The 21,024-nt window shown below is 39.0% G+C and overlaps 1 protein-coding gene across 50 annotated transcripts in view; it reads left to right on the top strand.

Annotated features, from left to right (window-relative positions):
• The window catches only part of FOXP1 (forkhead box P1), a 499,998-nt gene that overhangs the window by 456,617 nt on the left and 22,357 nt on the right, over positions 1 to 21,024 (top strand). For 39 of the 50 annotated variants that reach the window (XM_043551448.1, XM_043551444.1, XM_043551437.1 and 36 more), the window contains 5 exons: positions 820 to 907; positions 9,244 to 9,327; positions 18,261 to 18,462; positions 18,563 to 18,642; positions 19,248 to 19,349. In XM_043551448.1, coding sequence (XP_043407383.1) covers positions 820 to 907; positions 9,244 to 9,327; positions 18,261 to 18,462; positions 18,563 to 18,642; positions 19,248 to 19,349 — 556 coding nt within the window. The remainder of the gene's footprint in view (positions 1 to 819; positions 908 to 9,243; positions 9,328 to 18,260; positions 18,463 to 18,562; positions 18,643 to 19,247; positions 19,350 to 21,024) is intronic. The other 11 variants (XM_043551471.1, XM_043551475.1, XM_043551470.1 and 8 more) reach the window with 1 other exon arrangement.

Below are 21,024 nucleotides of genomic sequence, written 5' to 3'. Positions count from 1 at the left end.
GAAATCAAGGAAATTTCTTTAAGCTATTGGAGTAAAGGAGGGGGAAAGTGTGGTGTGTGTGGAGTGGGGAAAAGAAGCATGTGGCTGGTTGTTGTATTCACAGAAATGCACAAACAAAATTTCCAGAAAACAAATACTCGGTTTTAGCCTGGGCCTCAGAATAATTTCAGATGAAAAACTGATTTATAAAACATTTGCATAGGGAATGGTTTTCAGAACGCTCATTGGGGCAAACCTTTAACTCTAGCAGTGCCATATTTCGGGAATTGTTCTAGATACATTTCTAGTACCTGATAGATCAAGAATACAGTTTATTTTACAGTAACTATATGTATCTCACTCTCTCTTTTATTGGTACATATTTTGCACATGTTTATATACTAAATTTTGTGTGTTAATTTTTCCATTCTTTGCACAACCATATTATTTATTTCTAATCCACATAAAACATGAAAAGTCTTCGAGATTTAATTCATGTACTGCATGTACCCATTTAAATATATCCAGCATTTTGTAGTCAAGTAATATAAAATAATTTTTACCATAATGTCTTAATCTTATTTGCATTTACCTAAATGGTGAAAAACAGCTGTTCAGCAGAGTTTCTCTTAGATCTGAAATAACCTTCTACTGAAAATCTGTGCTAAAGATATAATGAGTGATGGTAACAAGCAGTAGTCAAAGCCGGACAGAGGGAAAACCTGAGATATTGATGAAGACCTGCTGGATAAATACTCAGATTGCTTATTCATCCTGGTAACTACTTTTTTCCTTTTTGTTTATCCATTTCACTTACTGATTTTCTGTGTATTGTTACAGACATCTCAACAATGAGCATGCGCTGGATGATAGAAGTACAGCCCAATGTAGAGTACAAATGCAGGTTGTTCAGCAGTTAGAACTACAGGTAAAATGAAATTTATTTTAATATTACCTCAGTACTGATCAAATCCAATTCTCGGCAGCAATAAAATGAGTTCTGCTTTGCCCACTATGATTGAAAACAAGCTTTCAAAACCTACTTGTAGTAGTTTTAAAAACCGTCAAAGACACTGCTGCTTCATTTCCTCTTTTCTAAACCGTAACTTTAAAAGAAATAGGAAGCTTAAACAGGCTGATTGATTGGGAATCCATCAGTATGTGTCTAATGCATTTTATTCTCAAATTGGGAGGGGCCGGGGGACAGGGAGAAATAGGGGGGAATGGAATACCTTCCCCATGGTTTAGAGTTCCTGGCATGGAGGAAATGATCAATGTTTGTTTCAAAACACTGCCTGAACTGGTGTGTTGGTGGTCTCTCATATACTAATAATACTGTCTCGTTATTTTTTTATTTTTTGTGGCAAATGAGCTTAAGTGCAAAAAAAAAGGGGGGGGGTCGAATTTGAGTGTATTAAAATGTGCAATTGCAGAGGTATGACCCATGTATGTAACTGCCTTTTAAAAATGCTTTTGAGTTCTTTATATCGCCCTGTGCCTCACTGCTCTAGCTGGGCAAGTTGACTGCGTGTCTGTGTGTAGTCAAGAGGTTAGCAAAGGAGGGGAAATTAAAACAATGTTGTACGTTATATAGTTACCAGCCATTGAAAAACCTATTTCGTATGCAAGGCAGCAATGTAGAGATATATGGAAAGCCTCGGGCTAAGTACAGAAGATAATTACATTTGGAATTTTACTGAGTTAAGTCATTTATAGCTTCAAATAGTTGTAGAGAAAAATCAGCAAAAACACACTTAAACTTTTTTGTTGTTACTTTTCAAGATAACCATTTTTTAAAAAATCCCTTTTATCTTCTTATCTTACAAATTAGCATTTTTCTTTCATAGATATTCCTAAATTTTACTTTCAGTAACACTGCAGTCAAGACAGTCTTCCACTATTAGCTGAAGTGATATAAACTATTTTAATACAAGTTTTATAAAAATCAAACTACTAGTCGTAAAATAGCAGAGTCTTGCAGAAATGGCTGTGAGAAATGGTTTGTTATAGTAACAAGTTTCCTGGGTATTAAAAAAAATAAAAATCTACAGTCTTACTTGTGAACTGAGATATAAGATAATCTTTCACCAAGGAGCAGTAACAGTCATGCTGTAGGTAAACCTAGGTTGGGTTGTAGCCTGAAAAACATTATAGGCTCTGTTGTATTAATTTAGATTAATGACTGGGTTATGTTAACACCTGTAGCCCACTTATTCCATCCAAATGAATACAACAGCTCAATCCTGCAGTCCTGTGGTCAACAGGAGTTTGTATTGCCTAGGGGACAGTAGGATGAAGCCCTGCATGAAGAGTTGAACAAGGTACAGGTGGTTTTTGATTGCTAGTGCTTTATAATCGTGTGACAATATTGTGGTAGATTGATCGGCGTTACATAATACAAATCATCGTCCGGGCTTGAGTCATGCTGAAATGCTCCAGACCACCACTCTGGCACTCTTTCTGGGAGCCGAAATGGTACCCTTCCAGTACGATCGCTTACTGGAAGTGGATTCTGGCACTTCTTTTTTAGTTACAGGAGCACTGATCATAATGAGTGAATGACGATCCGAGGTATGATAGTGTTGGAAGAGACCTCTTAGCTCCCAGTCCATTCTCTGAAAGGGCAGGATATAGTCCCTGATAGGATACATCTCCCATATTTAAATGATATTACGCTTGATCTTAGCTAAAAGTTCATTGTTTTGTTGTAGACCCATAAGCAATAGATATGATGCATTAGGGTCTTGTGGATCAGGCATTTGCGCTTGCATCTTGAAAACAGAGTGAAACTGAGACCAGAAGAGAAACGAAGAGAAACATCTAAGTTAGTGTTAGATGTTAGTGTAGCAAAGACAATATTCATGGGCATAGACTAAACCTATTCCTCAAGTAGTGACTTGTATTACCCATCAGTGATGGGATTAGAGAGAGAAGTACTAGTCATTTTTGCAAAACACATTGGGTCAAAGCTATAAAGAGTAGGAGTTATCAGTGGTTTGAGTCTTAAATGAAAATCCAGTCAGGAGGAGGGTGCTGTCATATGAGCTGCTACAGTGACTGTTTGCTACCAAACGATTCCCTTACACAGAGTAATCGGGGAGTTCCTCCAGTAACTTGTTAATCTAGGTTTGGGCTGTTCTGTAAAAAGCCTTAACGGAATAGAGGGCTGGCCCAACAGTACCATTTGCAATGTAGTCACCTAGCCCACTAGAATTTGGACAGTCAGACTAAGCTCATGTTTTACATGGCTATCAAACGACTATGAAGCAGTAACAAAACTCAGCCAGTACTGCCACGGATGGATTTGAGCTCTGTGACCTAGAGAGGGAAGGCAGGGTGTCCCGTTACCAAACCAGTTGACCCCATTGGTACTCAAAGTGCTAGAGTGCAACTTTGCCAAGAAATGGGCTTGTAGAGTGACACAAAATGATGAGGGTTTGGCAATGAGCCAAATTCTGCCCTGACTTCTGCCCCATACTACCTTACTGGAGAGAGGGTAGGATTTGACCTAGTGTGTTGCAGTGGCTGAATCGAGGGGAAATTATGTTGCATAATCATATTGCAACTTCCTCATGCTTTTAATGGAAACTTACCCATTGGATACCACGGCATAATACTACCTTTGGTTTGTGGCTCTCTGAGATGCCATTCGATGCAGAATATCCTCCGAGTCCCTCTTGCACAGGTGGTGGGTATATCTACCTGACGTGTCCCTTTTCTCATCCATGTTCCAGATGTGGCTCCTTGTAGGGAGAGGCAGTATCACTGTATCATCAAGATAATACTGTTTCTTGTTTCTGTGGGGGTGGGACCCAAATCAACTGACCATATGCTCAGCGCTTCTGACACTTGCCTCACACTCCTGCGATCATCCGTCTGCTTGCTCGCCCTGAAACAGCCTGAGCAAGTGGAGCACTGCTCCATTTCTGCAAACTCTTGAGGAGCCACATGTGTGCTGTAGATTAAGTACTACCCTACCATCTGATGTCATCCGGCGGTGCCCCTTCATTGAAGCGTCTTGGGAATCTGAATTGTGATTTTGTACTTTTCTGACTGCATCCATTAAATTTCTTGACTGTCTCATCAGGAATAGCTCTTCTAAATTATTTTTCCTAGAATTAATTTTGTAACTGAACTTTAAGGCTAAGTATTATATTTGGTTTGAGTGTAATGGATCCAAATTTGATTTTCTCTCTCAATTTCACTCTTACTATTGTTAATCTTATGTATAATATTCTGTCAACATACACATACAGAGATATCCAGTGCAGCTTAAACAAAGTGAGGGTTCTTGCTTTTTTGACGAATGTTCAAACTAACTAACATCAAGTCAGATTTGTATTTGGACAGAAATATCATGAATCTTTGGTCTCACAGTATCTCCATCACAAACATACTTGAAATACCACAAGCTACAAAGTCTTCTGGTATTTTTACATGATTGAAACCGCGTGGACATGATCACCATTCATTAGGGGAACTGCAGAGAAAGAATTGAGTGGCTGGGAATGGAGGAAGAGTAAGAGATTAAGGTATAAATACAAGCAAGCTACATGCCATTCTGTTTAGCTAGGCATCAGTTGAAGTAGTGCATTCATTTTGGGGCACCAGATTAGATTCAAAGAGTTTGGAGGAGAGCAAGAAAAATGACGATAGGTTTGAAAAATAGCATATAAGAGGGAAACGTGAAGATAACTGGCCATTGTCAGTGCAGAGAAAAGGCTACTTTGGCCCGTTTTCAAGGATGTAAAGGGATGTTATAAAGAACACAGGAAACCATAATCCTTGCTAGTGACAAGGACATAACAGTCTTGTATTGATTATTATAAACTGGTGACTGGCCTCCCTTCCCCTCATCTTCAGGCTGTCCAAAACACTGCTGCTAAAGTTGTCTTCCTTTCCTGCTGGTCTGGATGCATTGTCCCTTCTGAGCCCTGTTCTCCCCAACCCCCTGACCCCACCCAGTGGCTTATTATCTAAAATCCTTGTCCCTATTTTCAAGACCCTCTCTCCTCCCCTTTACTACCCCACCCCTGTGCACCTGTGCTTCCTCTTCATCTCCCGTTTCCCATGCTCATGGCACTTTCTCCTGGGCTGGCCTCTGTGTCTGGCACAGTGTCCATATCCTTATCAGCAGTGTGTCCTCTTTCCGCCCTCCCTCTCCTGAAGTGTCCAGCGACCTGTCTTTGTGTGCGTTTGTCTTAGAACTTAACCACTTCACAGCAGGGTGGTATGTGGGTTGTTTTATCTAGGTTTATAAGGTGCTGTATAAACCTACAGCGCTACGTATGTGTTTGCAATAATAATTGGCAGGAGAAGCTTTAATTTAAAGCAGCACTTGGGCACCACGGTGAGCGGCACCTTATAAAATCTAATAGAAATACTAGCTAATACTTCAGAATTAGGAGATTAAGTGAGCAAGGGAACTTTGTGAAGCCACTGCCCTTGCAGGTACTCAGTCCTAGATTGGAGACTTACCTATTGGACACTTACCTATTAGGGATGGTTTGGAGCTATTGAACTCAAGCCTTGTCTTACACTGCCACTCTACAGCTCTGCAACCTTCTCGCTCAGGGGTGTGAAAAAACACCCCCCTGAGCGCTGCAAGTTTCAGCGCTGTAAAATGGCGGTGTAGACAGTGCACCCACACTGGTAGCTACTCCCCTCGTGGGGGTGGGTTTTTTACAGCACTGGGAGAGCTCTCTCTGCAGGGCTTTAACGTTGCTAGTGAAGACATGCCTTCAGTCTTGCCCCAGTGTAGAGAAGTGCCAGATGATCCCTTGAAGTCTAAATGATTTTATAGCATTGCAGAAAGGAACAATGAGATGGACATAGGGGAAAAGAGTGAGTGTTGGGGCAGGGGAGGCAATATTTTGGGAGTTGACCTGTACCCCTGGGTTATGAGGGTGGATTCCTTCTCCCCACCTTCCTCTATCAGAGTAATCTGGTTTAGTGCTGAAGTCAGGGGAGTGGATCTTACCCCATACACATTTGGAATATGCATTTAAATGCACCTTCAGTCAAGTGCTACTGAGAAGCTAATGTACAGCAGGGCACTTTGGATGACCTTTGCACAGTTTGACAGAGCTAATGTATTCATCTCCTGTCACAGGAGATCATCAGGGAAACAAACAATGCTTATAAGTAGCTTTGAAAAGTCAGAATAGGGCCCATTTAAAAGTAATGCTAATCAGTTTATTTTCTGTGCATAACAATTCTTTCCCAAAGAATGCTGTTAGTAATCAAGTGCATTTTCCTCCAAAAACCACTAATAGTCCCCTTTTCCAGACCTTTAGAGCCCTAGTCAATGCCTCACTGATGAGAGCTTCCTCACATCAGTGGCCTAACAAGCCCTCATGACTTCTTTTGAATGATCTAACTGAATGGTGGGGTGGTACTAATGGAGTTATGGTCTTGTATCCTCCTGCTTCCTGACCTAATGGAAAGCAGTTTAAAGAAATTCTTGGGATTTTTCACTTCCATTTGCTGCTGTGAAAGCGAGAGACTTCTATTTTTCATCATTTAAACTCCTGCCTTAACTGTAGGAGCATTCAAATTCCCAGACTATGACAAAATATTAGTATGTGTCTGCCTGAAATGTCAAGAAGATCTTTAACAGAATTCATCCACCAAATACTGCATTAAAAGAATGCTAAGATGGTGACGAAGAGCAATAAAAATAAGGACGTTTACAGATCAGAATGAAAGGTACTGTGCCATGGGGACAATGGGATGCAGAAAGAAGCTAGTTTGGGTTTTCCCCTTGTGCTAGGTGTTAGAAAACTGCACATTCTTCGCTTTCACTGCCATGTCACACACAGACAGTTTTCAGGTCTTGATTTTGATGGGAATATTTATTTTATTTTGTTTCTAAAATAACGATCTGCTGCAATGTTTAGTCCACTGAGTGAAGATTAGTGTGCAGACTAAACTGCAGGCAGCTCACATGCCCAGCTATTCAACAAATAAAATGATTCAGAATGGAAAATCACACAACCATCCTTCATTGAGACTAAAATCATTCATTGGTTTGATATGATTTGATATACATTAATGTAAATGATGGGTCAGACCCCCACTTCCTCTGAAAAGACCACAGGAAGACATCGGGAGGATTTTCCACTAGATCACTCCACCAGGAGGGTGAGATTGGCTCCCTACCTCTCGTTGGAACATCCAGGGGATTTGACTGCTGGATCTCAAAGGATCTGCTATAGACACAGGAGTCTCTTTGTACCTCCTTTCAGCCTTGTCGTTCTCCCTTTCTGTCATTGGCTCTCACAGAGAGGACTTCTGCACAAAAGTTTTTTCCCATCACAAGCCCTCAGATGTGGTGGGGTCATTGAAAACAGGCCCGGGCTCTCTGAGATATTGAATTTCCATGTTAAAGCCTAGCTGCTGAGACTGCTGGAAAGGGTATCATAGGTGAAGGTTGTTTTTCAATATGGGCTCTTGTCCGCTGTGACCTGAACTGAAACCTCAAGCCTTGCCCCTCAGGCTGGAGAACCTCCTTCAGAAGGTAACAGTGTTTGCCTACAACCTATCAACGATCAGATTTGTACTGCTTGACCCAGTGTTGTAAGATTCCATATATCAAACGCCAATCCTCTGAGCAACCCAGTGCTCCTGCAAAAAAAAAAAAAAAAAAAAAGTCATGAAAATCCCAGTGACTTTTGTGTTCTAAAAGCGCAAAACCAGACGGTTACGTTGAATTTTCTCCTGTAAATTCCTCTTTGAAACCTTATATGCCAGGTTTCAAGCCACCATGACATTTTGGCACACAGTTAGAAACCCCTCCCCTTGGGCAGATTGGCACACCCTTAACTGTAATGTAGTGAATGGGGATTTATGGCTGAGTTTTCTTGTACATTCATTTAACCCAGTTTTACTACTCTAAATAGATGACTCTGATAAGGAGGGCGGGTTTATTAAACTTTCCCTGGAATGTGATTAGCTTTCTCCTCTTGGCACCAGGAATTTAGATTTTCTAGAGCAAAAGTCAGACTTAATAATGAATCTGTGAGAAAACTCTCAGTTTCCTGGGCCTGATCTAAATGCCATTGAAGAAAATAGGAATTCGTTTATTGGGCATGTGTAGTAATTACAGCCCCTTTTACTTGTATTCTTAGTATTAGTATATGTTACTTTTGTTATTATGTAGAGCAGTGTTTCCCAAACTTGCGACGACGCTCGTGCAGGGAAAGCCCCTGGCGGGCCCGGCCGGTTTGTTTACCTGCCGTGACTGCAGGTTTGGCTGATCGCGGCTCGCACTGGCCACGGCTCGCTGTCCCCGGCCAATGGGGGCTGCGGGAAGTGGCGCGGGCCGAGGGACGTGCTGGCCACCGCTTTCCCTGCACAAGCAGCGTCCCAAGTTTGGGAAACACTGATGTAGAGTATAGTTGGGAAAAGATACTTTTTACACATAGAGCTTTTGAGGTCCCCCAAAACAGCAAGCTTACAGTCTGATCATTGCCCTGGGTTCTTCTCCTAGCTCTACTACTGGTCTGGTGGGTGACCTTGGGCAAGTCACATCCCCTCCCTGTGCCTCAGTTTCCTCATCTGTTAAATGGGGAAATTGATACTGACCTCCTTGGCTAAGCACTTGGAGACCTTACTGATGAAATGTGCTCTATAAGAACTATATACTATTATTATAAGGGAGTAGTAAGTCACTCTGATTTTAGGAAATGTTTGTCTTCATTAAATAAGCACACTACTTTTTAGAGCTTAAGCTGCCTGTTCTGATTCTCTGAGGCAGCCTCACGTGGTTTCACGACTCCTGCTGCTTTGCTTGCTCCACGCACCACCTGAGCTGTATGTGACAGAAAAGCTCTTTTCTATTTTCTGTTTTTGTTTTTTGTTTTGTTTTTTGGTGGGGGGGGGGGAAGCAAGTTATGTTAAAGCAAGAAAATATTTGAATTTGAGGGTTAGATGTATAATTTGCTTTTTGCTTTGCCTTCTGAGCGTGAATAGGATTGGTTAATAAACTTGATTCACTATTGTCTTCTAGCTGTCAGGGCTGCAGTGACCCCCTTGGTGCCAGCAGGTCTAGCGCTCCTCACTCAAGGGCTAATGTGTTTTGCTTTGGAAAATACTGACACCCAGCACCATGAGTTAGTTCGACTTCAGAAAAGACCATATACAATTTCCAAACTACCAAGCCATAAAACTGTTTTGTCATGTCTGTGGTGCTAGCTGTTTAATTAGGAATAAGCAGAATTCTGGATTTTATTCATAGAAGTAACAGAGCATTTTTTTCTTCAGCTTGCAAAAGACAAAGAGCGCCTGCAAGCTATGATGACACACCTGCATGTGAAGTCAACTGAACCAAAAGCCACCCCTCAGCCTGTAAGTACTGTTCTGTGCAGAAACAGAACAAAGCCTCACAACAACCTCTTCTTCCTGTTTCCCACCTCAGAGCATAATACAAAGTGTGGCCTACTTTAAAAGACTGTCAAAATGAAGAGACAAAAATTGCATCGCTAGTTGGTCGGCTTTGAATATTCACTGCCACATAAACCCAATTTTCCCATGATCTTTTTTCTTCAAGGGGTTTAAAACTAGTCTTAACTTTAAATGTCACATTGGGCCTTTTTCTACCCTTATGTATATGCATATAAATCCCCTCTAGGTAAGTTGAATTTGCATGTGACCCAAAGGAGCATTTGGACCAGAATGGTTTTAGTGCTCAAGGTAAAATTATATTATATTTAGGATATTAATTTCACTTTTTACTATGATCCTATCCTAAGCTCAGATACTGTAGACTCTAGTTGCATGTATGTTTCGATGATGATAATAAACAACAAAATCAGGATCACCCAGTGTCAGTTGTTAAAGTACTTACAGTCCATGAAAACCCTATTTATCCAACTTGCTCTCAGAAATAGCTTGTGAAAGGGATAAACTTTACAGGCTGCACTTTATAAAATGTTGGTCTTACAGGTAAAGAGAGTCCAATAGTCAAAGCCAACTGGTGGTACCTGTAAAAGGCAAATCTAGCACCTTGTTCCCTGAAGCAAATTGCACTTCAGTTGTTGTTTTTTCATATCAGCATAATGCTAAAAAATCTTCCTCATAACTTCACATGATTATTCAAAATGGAGAGAGTGCTTTGCTTCTTGATTTTAAGATTTGTAAGATTTAAAGGTACACTGCCTTTATTTGATTTTGCTTTGCGTCATTGTGTGAAAATTAATGGAGCGTCGACAATCTATCGTTAGTACTAGCCATTTTAATCAATATGCAATGATGCAGCGTAATGGCCAAGTATTGGTTTATCTGTTTTGACTGATTTTATTTTTCTGTAAATAAAGCAAACACACGCCCATCCACGTTTATGATTTATGGTGATAGAAATAAAAAGGAGTCAGACTATTAACCCAGCAAATATGGTTGCCTGCCAAGATGCAGTTGGTAGACAAAATTAATGTCTGAAACAGAACACATTACAGAGATAGAGAACATAAAATCATTAAACACTTTGCACATCCATTTTTACTAGAGAAGAATTTCTCAGTTTCCATGTAGTTGGAAATAAATGGGTGCAGAAGTGGATAGAGAGGTACTAGAAAGAAAATTGCACAGTATTCAATAGCATAGGAGCAGGAGTCCAACTCAATTTCAGCAAAGTCTTTTGGAGGAAGATTGAGAGTGGTGAATATAGCCCTTCCAGAGATTCCTAAAATTGCTTAATCCAATGGATCTGGATGATCACAAAAGGAAACGACTTAAAGTACCTGGAAATAACTCTTCCTATCCTTCAGATCTCATTAGACTGAATGTGCATGCTTTACTATGTTGTGGACTAGAGGCCCAGCAGAATGCAGAGAAGGGGGTTTGGTTTCTATCCATCCTACTGGATTAAAAATTAAGAGTGGAATAATCGCTGGGGTCTCAAAGCATTCTGCTGAGAGACTTTTCATAGCAGCGGTGCCCCTCTGGAGGAAGGATTAAAAACTAAAGGGAGGTAATCGCAAGAAGACAAGTGCTGTGCGGCTAGTGATCAGCGCTCGGTGTCAAGAGGCAGTAAGCTTTCATTTGTGTTGTAGGCTACAAAGGTACCAGTTGGTGTCGCCATGCAGATTAGTGTTAAGCAGCCAGTAAACAGGGAAAAGCAGCAGAAAAAAAAAAAAAACCAATGGGGAAAAATGGGCTGTCTTGATTAGTATTAAAAAAATGTTTTACATTCTGGAAAATTATAGCTTTGATGGGGACCTCCCACTAAATTTATTTTTAACTGCTCTATTGAAAATTCTGTACCACTAGTCAACATTATCTCTCCGTTGCTCAGCACAGTGTTTCTTTATTAAAAGAAATAGGCATGAATATTTTTGACTGAAAAATTAATAGCTTTTGAATTCATACACAGCAGGTTTTCTTTTGCAAAGAAGTCCAATATCGCTGCACAGCACTTCTATAACCATTTATTTAGAGTCCAAGTCAAACCTTTGACAGCTAGAGCAGTGTTACAAGCCAACATAAAGAACTCCAAGATGTAAACCAACAATAGGCAGTCTGTGTGAGGTTTGCCATTGTCAAATACATAGATTGTTTGGATTAGTTTATGTAAATGTACTGTTGTATTACCCTTTGAAAAAAAAAATCACATTTGTGTATGAAAAGTGGTTTCGTTCACAGGCAGCATTATAAATTCCTTATCCTTTAACTTACATGTTAGAAGTAAAAATTGGTGCCTGACAGGCCTATATTGTGTGACACTCTGTTGTTGGATTGAAACTGTCTTCTTTTCATTTATTGAAATATAGAAAAATTTATTATAGATACCATCTGATAAATCAGAAATTGTTAAAATATGTATAGGTGAAGCATTTTGAAAATTAATTATAAAACGTAGCAGAATAGTGTTTTGCATAAATTGTGCTTTCCTTGTGAAAAAAAAATACACAGGCATCACAGAGGCTGTGCTAGACCTCGGTCCTTTTAACTCAGTGGGATAGGACTTTGGTAAAAAAAGATCTGATGACCATTACTGCAGTGCAAAGTATTTTTTACATCCAGTAATTAATTTTATTCCCCCACCATAACTAATGCAAGGTGTATGTTCAGATTAATATATTTTTGGTACGTCTGTGATTTTAAAGGAGTCGCTACCGATCCAAACATAGCAATAAACTGGGATTTGAAATTACAACTTTTTAATGACTGCATGGAAAGCTTGTGGGAAGTATTTTTTGTCTATTTAAAAGCTCTTAATGCTTATTTTTAAACAGTTCTTAACTAGATGGCAAAACGGAGAGCAAACCATTATACTGCGAGGCTCTTAAAACTGAATGCCCTTTGGCTGCCATCTGTGTTCCACACTGGCCAATGATGTAATCTTGCCCTTTTTAGCTATAGCACATCAATTAGTACAGTATTTTTGGACTGTTCAGACCCCAGTCCAACTCTGTGCATTCCACGTAACCCTGTTAAACAGCGACTTGTCAGGTCTAGTCATGTTAAGGAACGTGTGTCAGTCTTTAGATTGCTTTAGCATCTTGGAATAATTGATATCTTGGAAGACAGTGGCATGATCATGTGGGGTTTTTTTAGCTGTAGCAAATCACCAAGGTCCTAATTCAGCAAAGTACTTCAGTCATATTAAAGTCAGTGTGCTTAAGTCCTGTGCTAAATCGTGACCCAAACTGAAGGCAGACAGTTGTACGTGCAGCACATCCCTCTGGAGCAGCCTTCGTTGGGTGTGCTGTACACTGCGAGAAATACACCTTATTCTGGGCCCTACTGCTGGGAGGACTTATGGGGAGAAAGCTAGAGTTGAAGGCAAAGAGAGGGAGGGGAGATACAGAGACATTGTAATAGTAATAATCAATACACTGTTTAAAGGTGTCTAATTGTGACTTTATAATTGAGATGCCCAAGTGTGTAACATTTTGAAAAGAAAAGAAGTACTTCATAGGTTACTGCTTAAAGAACATGAGATAACTCCCATTGCTGAGATTTAAATAGTTCAAAATGAATTCAGTTGACCTGGGGGAATATGCTGTGATGTATTGTATAGAGGTGGAGATTTTTGGAGTGTTTAAAAAAACAACTACCACAACAACTATTAAGAATTTTTTATTCTAGTTTTGCTGTTAAGGGCCCCATTTTCATTCATGTCAGAGGTCAGCACAATAGAATAAATCAGAAGCTTGATCTGCTTTGCGGTATTAACTAAACATCAAAGAGCCACTACCTAGGCAGGAGGGAAAGAAACTGTGTTCTTTTTATTCTGGCCAACAAGACGTTCTATGCACTAGGTAGGACATCCATCTTTAAGAAACTGACATAAAATTTTTAAAGAAACTGTTGGCATTTGAAATGAAATTCGCTGCTAGATATTCCTTTTTAATAATATTTTCTTTTACTCTAACCATAGCAGTTGCAATTGTTTTTAAATACTGTTTTTAGCAACTGTGAAAACAAATTATTGCAATAAAATAGCCTTTTAACTGTTTAGGTAATGACTGAGCATTTTAGCTGCTGTAGCTGTGCTTATAGTTTGAAAAATAATGATATGCAGCAATAAAAAGAGATTCTCAAGTACAACACACAAAAGCTGTTTTTATATACTGTTTTTCATTAAGTCCCACTCCTCAACTTGGGTTTCCTTAGTATCCCTGCCAATAACAACACCTGCTAAGCGATTGTTGCCTGCCAGATCCTACATCTAATACAGTAATCTGTCCAGGCTGAAATAGTACAGGAAGACACAGAATTTAACAAAGCTTGATGCTCTGCACCCCCACTTCCCTCCACCTTCAGCAGTCTCTGCACCAGGGTGATTAAAGTCCAGAAACTCGGTACAGTTATTTCATCAATTTCAGCTGTGATCAGAGTGGCAGCACCAACAGCAGAAAAATCAATGCCCTAAAGCAGTAGGTACAGCCCCATTGTGACACTTTCATTTTTTTTCTTTTAAAATGTTTCAGATTCTTTATTTGCAGCCACTCTTGTTATGTAATCTGTTTACATGGAGAGAAATCAAAGTGAGTCTTAATGGGAGAGCCACTTAATAGAAATCTATTTTTATGGGGTGAAGGAGAGAGTTACCTCTCTGGCTTGTTTATATAAATAATATGAATTCTTGTTGAGTCAGTCAGCATCTTTAAAAGGGAGAAAAAAAGCTATTTCTTGAAAGTAAAGGTTAATAATAATAAAAAGCCAGGCAGAATACTGGACACTGACACAATGATGGCATTTATGATGGTTAGATTAGAGAGGTGTGAGATACCCGTATTGTAAAACCCTTCAGTAGTGGAATTTGCAAAACTACAGGCCTTTAAAACAGATATTTCAAAAACAGAAACTCTAGGGAGAAATACTCCCTTATTACAAGGGTTATTACTGAATGGCTTAACTCTTTGGGGCAGAGACTGTCTTTGATGTGCTTGGACAGCGCCTAGCAGGTTATGTGCCCAATTGTAAATGCAAAGAACAATACACATTAAAGAAGCCAGCTTGGTGACTAGCATTCAGTACCCTGCAGCAAAAATGATACCTCGTCAAAAAATGGCAGTATGTGGGAATCTTGTCGTATCCAATCTTGGCATGAACAACTTTTTCTAATCAGAGCAAGTTGTTTTTAAATAGAAAGCGCAAACAGAGAAATTCCATAGAGTTTCCATCAGGAAAAGAAATCCTCCCAGTACAATCCCTTCCTGATCTTTGCCCTGCATAATCATCTTTAGCAGCCAGAAGCACAGAGCTTAGACACGTCTTCATTCCTAATTGATGATGATGATGATATTAAGATTTAATCATTTACAATAAAGATTAATATTTTAAGATTACAACAAAATCAACACCATTCATAATTTGTTATTTTGCTCTAATACACAATTAATTTTTAAGTCTACATTTTATAGAAAACAATGAAAGCAGCATGTTGAGCATTAAAAATGTAGATGGTTGAGCATATTCTTCCCTTTGCCTCATTACATGATTTGTCACCATAACCAGTAAGGCTCAGGCCCCTCCAAAAGCAAGAGATAGTGTCATCAAACAAAATCTAACGTAAAACTTCTCTGCCAATTGACAAGGTCGGCATTTCATTAGCTTGTTGGTTCAGTCATACAAATGGCAGTCCGAGGTGAAACACACTATGCGCACAGTGTTCCAGCTTTTTGTTCTTTCTTTCCTCACAGACTGCAGTCATGTTTAATTTGGAAACTGGGCTCCTTTGGCAAATTAGCAATTAGAACAATTTTGTGGGAATATGTATATGTGTCATTAGTTTTCCTGCAAATTAATAGCAGGAGCAGAGGTCAGGCAGAAATTTTCCACTTGACTGCAGCTCCTCTGTTGAGATTTGGCACTTTGTTTTGGAACAGCCACAGCTGCTCAAAGCCACAGTCTTCCTTTAGGAACTGTCTTTTAATTAGTTTACCTCATAGCCATTATTACAAATATTACTGCCTCCCCTCCTTGAAATAAAATTACTGTTTCTACAAAATATTCCAGTGACATCTTGCACCACTGCACATTGATGGTGGGGTCATTCGAATGCAGTGTTTAATCATTAGATCACCTCCATAAGCATCTCCTAATTAGAGTCCGTACAATACAATTTTATCTGGTAATTAGCTGAGATTGGCTGCTTCCTCTGTAGCTTATTAGTGGCAGCCCAGCAGTGGGTGTGAATCACAGTGTCATTTGTCAACCCCGTTAAAGCCCCTCTCTTTGCTCTTCCTCTCTTTCTGTGTTTATTTCTAGTCGCTACCTACGCTGGAAGCATAAAGAAATTAAACTCAATTCACATTTTTTAAGCAGAGAACATTGACCTTTGCAGATTCTTTCTTTGCAGTTTTCTAGTAGAAACAGATTAAATGTTAAGTTTTTAAACAATTAAAAGGAATCTAATTCTTTCAAAATGGAGTAGTTTGGGCAGTAAAGATGAAACAGTATCAGTGATCTTTCCAACAGAAGAGAATGTCTCCTGAGCATGTGCTGTAGAGGGGCACTTAAAATTGATGCAGATTTCCTTGCAGTTATTGGACTGTTAAAATGTCCATTTAGAAACTGAGATTAAATACAGTAGATTGTATTTCATGGTGAGACCTGTCAGTTGTACTATTATGGTCATTATTACTCCTTTTATTATATGTAATAGATGGATAACAAGGGGACATAGCTATATGTGTACCCCTATCCAGTGTACTTAAATCTAAAGAGGCCACAAAATGACTTGGTTTCACTCTCACACTATATTGTATAAAGAAAAGGAGGACTTGTGGCACCTTAGAGACTAACCAATTTATTTGAGCATAAGCTTTCGTGAGCTTCAGCTCACTTCATCGGATGCATTCAGTGGATGAAGTGAGCTGTAGCTCACGAAAGCTTATGCTCAAATAAATTGGTTAGTCTCTAAGGTGCCACAAGTACTCCTTTTCTTTTTGCGAATACAGACTAACATGGTTGCTACTCTGAAACCTGTTATATTGTATAAGTAATATTTAAAAACATGAACCACACCTTTTTAAATACTAACATAGCAGGTATACTTTGAGCTGTATTTATTGGTTCACTTCATTGCATGACTCCTCAAGAACTCAGGACATATATTTTATTGCCTTTTCTAGTCTTCTTCGTCCTCTCCCCCACCGGGATCATATAATCCTGCATTTCCTTGAAGTGTTAAATATTTTCCATTCTGAGAAGAGACTTTCTAGCTTCATGAAGAGATGTGTGTTTTCAGATCTGCTTCTCACAAACTCTTTTGTTTGGATCAGTACTTGAACTGACAGTATATACAGTCCCATCTACATAACACTTCCCTGTGTTATGCTGTTGGGGCAAACATTTCCTTGAGCTTTCTGTATTTCACATTCAAAACAGAGACGCAGGAACCGTTTGTTTTGTTCACTTGAACCCTTCTTGTGGGTTATTGGCGTATTGTGTTGATATCCGTTCTATAACATTAGAAAGCTTTTTTTCCCCTCCAAGTTTGTTTTGGACAAATTCTGTTATTTATTTTTTATAAGAGAGCAATTATTGGTAGCTACTAATGTTTGAGACATACTAATGTGAGTGTTCTTATCTCGTTACTTTCATGTCAAGAACAATAATGAGGAGTCCTATGGATGTTTTGGGGCATGTCTTTACAAGAACGGCCATACTGGCTCAGACCAAAGGTCCATCTAGCCCAATATCCTGTCTTCCAACAGCAGCCAATGCCAGGCGCATGCCTCAGCTTCATTTGGCAGTGTTTAATGTCAGGCAAAGAATATTAATTGCAAATAAACAGAGTGAAATCCTGGCCCCTTTGAAATAAATGGGATTTTGCCATTGATTTCACTGGCGCCAGCATTTCACCCAGAATATTGTTCACAATAATGCTTCAAGGCAAGTAATGTGGAAGTACTGAAAGGAGCCCTTTTCTCGGGCCCCCTTTCTGATGGAGCAGTTTGGGATCATATTGTTTATTTAAAGTACTTCAAGAATGACCTATTACAATGAAGCATCTTGTTTTGAATGGTGCCGAAAGAAAGGGTTCATGATACACATGCACACTGATAAAATAAATAGAAGTGCATGTTTAAAACATTTATATATGGTTATCCGTTCTTGGAGAAGTCACATTTTAAAGCCTGCTTGTGGCTAGCTGTCATTTTATTACATGCTTGTAAGTTTCTGCAGGTAGCAAAATTGCATTCCACACCAAGGAGAGAAAAGAACTGTGTCATTTTTTGCTGGGCTTAATGACTGCAGTATTTCATGCAGTGTGATTAATTAAATTATTCCGGAGTTAACCCATTCTGGGATTTGCGTTTAAAATGGATGAACGGAAAAAGCCCAAATGTTGTACTGATATTCCATTTCTTCCTAGTGCATTCCTAACAAAGCATTGTCTTTATTTAAAACCTGATATGTTTGAAGAAATATCCAAAAACAGATCAGTTGCAGAATATTAACCCGTAAATAAGAGATGTGTGGGCTTTAGATGCAAAACAATGGAACAAAAATAAAATATTAAAATGAATATATACAATGAGGTGTTTGAAAATTGTGGAATTTTGTCCTAAATCGTTAAAGCCTGAGAGCAAGCATTTTTGTTTTTATTTTTTTTTAAATATATCGTATAGACAATTATGCATTCATCCTCCTGTCGTGGATTTTAAAGGAGGTGTTACAGCTAAACAAGTATTTAAGATACATTCTCTCCATTTAATGGTCGCAAACACTATTAAATCTGGAAAAGATTTTCATAATCCTTAATTTGCAAGAAACATAATTTCTAATAAAGTTTTCCTCACCCTCTTTTCTCTCCCCCTCAACAGCTGAATCTGGTATCAAGTGTCACACTGTCAAAGACTGCCTCTGAGGCTTCTCCACAGAGCTTACCTCATACTCCGACCACCCCAACTACACCCATCACTCCTGTCATCCAGGGACCTTCTGTCATCACTACCACCAGCATGCACAACGTTGAACCAATCAGGAGGCGGTGTCCTAATAAATACAATGTGGCCATTTCTTCAGGTAAATGACTGTCCATGGCAAAGGCCATTATTTGTTTTCTCTTGGAAATTGCAAAGGAAGCTTTGATTCTGATATTAACAGAACAATTGTTCTTATTTAGCAGATCTTGCTCAGAATCAAGAATTTTATAAGAACGCAGAGGTTAGACCACCATTCACGTATGCATCTTTAATTAGGCAGGTAAGTAATGTTCTCGAAAACCACATTTCACTCAAAAATTGTCTCTATATGTCCACCCTATAGATTAAATAGATTTAGAACCCTTTTATATGCAGGCATGCTCAAACCTTTTCTATAAGGGTTTTGAGAACTGCAATATATAACATAATTGCTTTTGATTAAGTATTACAATACGATGTGATTATTAGGAAATTCATTTCACACAACAGTGAAAATGAGCCTGTTTAAAGATGGCAAGTCAATTATCACAAGCTACAGTAATCTCTGATCCCTAGAATTAATCTGAGCTCTAAATAATTACTGAGCTTTAATCAGCTAGTGAAATGTTTTGCATTTCTCTTTGATTCTGCTTTATGAATGACTAATAAATTAATATTTCTGTAAGGAAACAGAAATAAAAACTCAAAACAATTAGATAATTCCATTCTGAATCTTGCCATTGAACTGTTAAATACAGCCATTAATCACAGAACACATTGTGAAACTCTCCTCTGGATTTTTGCTCCAAATCTCTTTTTTTTTTTTTAATCCGTTAAGGTAAAAGTGTAGGTGTGTTTGCTGAGAGTTTTGTCATAAATCATCATGCATTTTATTTGCTTCACAAGGCCATCCTCGAATCTCCAGAAAAGCAACTAACACTAAATGAAATCTACAACTGGTTCACACGAATGTTTGCTTACTTCAGACGCAATGCAGCGACATGGAAGGTAAGGTTTGCACCATGTATGCCTCTTGCCTTTGATATTAGACATTACAGAACAGACATTGCTGATGACATAACAAATTGTAACGGCATATGGACATTAAAATGTAGATAGGCTGTTTTGACACACACAGGGTGTCTTATCCGCAGGAACAATTTGATATTTGGCAGAAAAATTCTTCTGCCTTTGAAAACCACTAATTGAATCCCCGTTATTGGCTTTTATGTTCTGTGATTATGCCACCAGTTGATCTGTGTGGCTTCTCCTAGAAGTGAAAGTCTAGCTTTTCAGCAGGAACGTGTAGGAAAAAAGTGTGAAGATATTGTGTCAGTACAGGATGTATAGTTGGTCTTGTTAGTTACACAGCTCTTCATTTTTCTAGTTGTGTGACCACAACAGCCATCTTTTCCGGGGATGTATAGACAAGTTATTTCTCAGTCACTTAGTACCTCACTAAATTAACCTTCAAACTTGTTATAACCTTCACTGGTTTATTATGGCACCAAATATAAATTAATCTGGCATAATACTAAAGCAGCAAGCCAAGAAAAAAACATTTAATCTAACAGATACAAGAAACTAAAAATTGAATGCCTTAAATTCTTACAGTAGGGTTCTGTGGTTCAGTTAGGTGTTTTTTATATAGTTTCCATTTTCACGGCTACCCCTTTCCCTTGTGTGAGCTGTTATCATAGCAACTTATCCACAGTAGCCTCTAGAGCTAGTGTGATTACTACTGGATGAATCAAATAACAGGATCTTACACTGAAGTAAAAATTATATCTCGGTGTTTGTAGTCTCTGTTGGTCCAGGTAACCCAGTAGTTCTTGAACAAATTGCCTCCATTTATCAGCAGGTCTGATAAATGTCCCCTATACCTGCTGTTTTCTTTCATTTCTTCTCCCTTTGCCTTTCTTATTCTAAAACTCAGGACAGTTCCTTCAAAGGATGGAGTTAGAGAGGTCTTCTGCTTCAGTGGTTCGTTGGAAAGTTTATTGTATTTCACGTGTGTGCTCCTCAGTGTTCCATTGCCTTTCATTCAAATGCCTTGGGGCAAATTTGTAAATTTCAGTACCACCTATCAGACCTCAGTCATCTGTACCTAGGAAATACTCTGAGATTGGTGCTTTGATTTCTGCACCTTAATTGAATAAGTTGAGCAGTGTTTCATCTGCAGCTTCCTAAGTATTAAAAAAGGAAATGAATTTTCCTGAATTAAAGTTCTTTTCAAGGGCATTTTGACAACGTTGTTATAGAAAAACAGTTTGGTGTCAGAACGCTTTCAGTGGTGTACACTTCTTTAAATATTACAGAACCAGCGTGTTCCTGATTTTAAAATGAAGTGTACACGTTTGGATATATACGTTATATTCATATGTAAAGTGGAACCTTCTTAGAGTCAACCTGTTCTAGACATGAAAAAACTTCTTTACAACTGAGTTCTGCTATCCAGAGCTTGCGTTTTTAAAAGCTCTAGTTTTCAGTTGTCTTTTAGTCCGTTGAGCAAGGTTCTTCTTCACACACCTATCTCAAACACGCCCCATCTTCTGTGGCTGTGGCAGCCCTACAAGAGATACGTTTGTCTCCTGCTGCTTGAGTGACTCCAGTGGAACTTTTCCATAGCTGCAGGAGAAAGGGCTCTAGCAAGAATCCTCTTTGATTCTTGCCTGCAGCTATG

This window comes from Chelonia mydas, chromosome 7 (assembly GCF_015237465.2).
Source record: "Chelonia mydas isolate rCheMyd1 chromosome 7, rCheMyd1.pri.v2, whole genome shotgun sequence".
NCBI classification, from domain to species: Eukaryota; Metazoa; Chordata; order Testudines; family Cheloniidae; genus Chelonia; species Chelonia mydas.
Note: the sequence above shows the minus strand (reverse complement) of the source record. Positions and strands in the feature narration are given on the sequence as shown.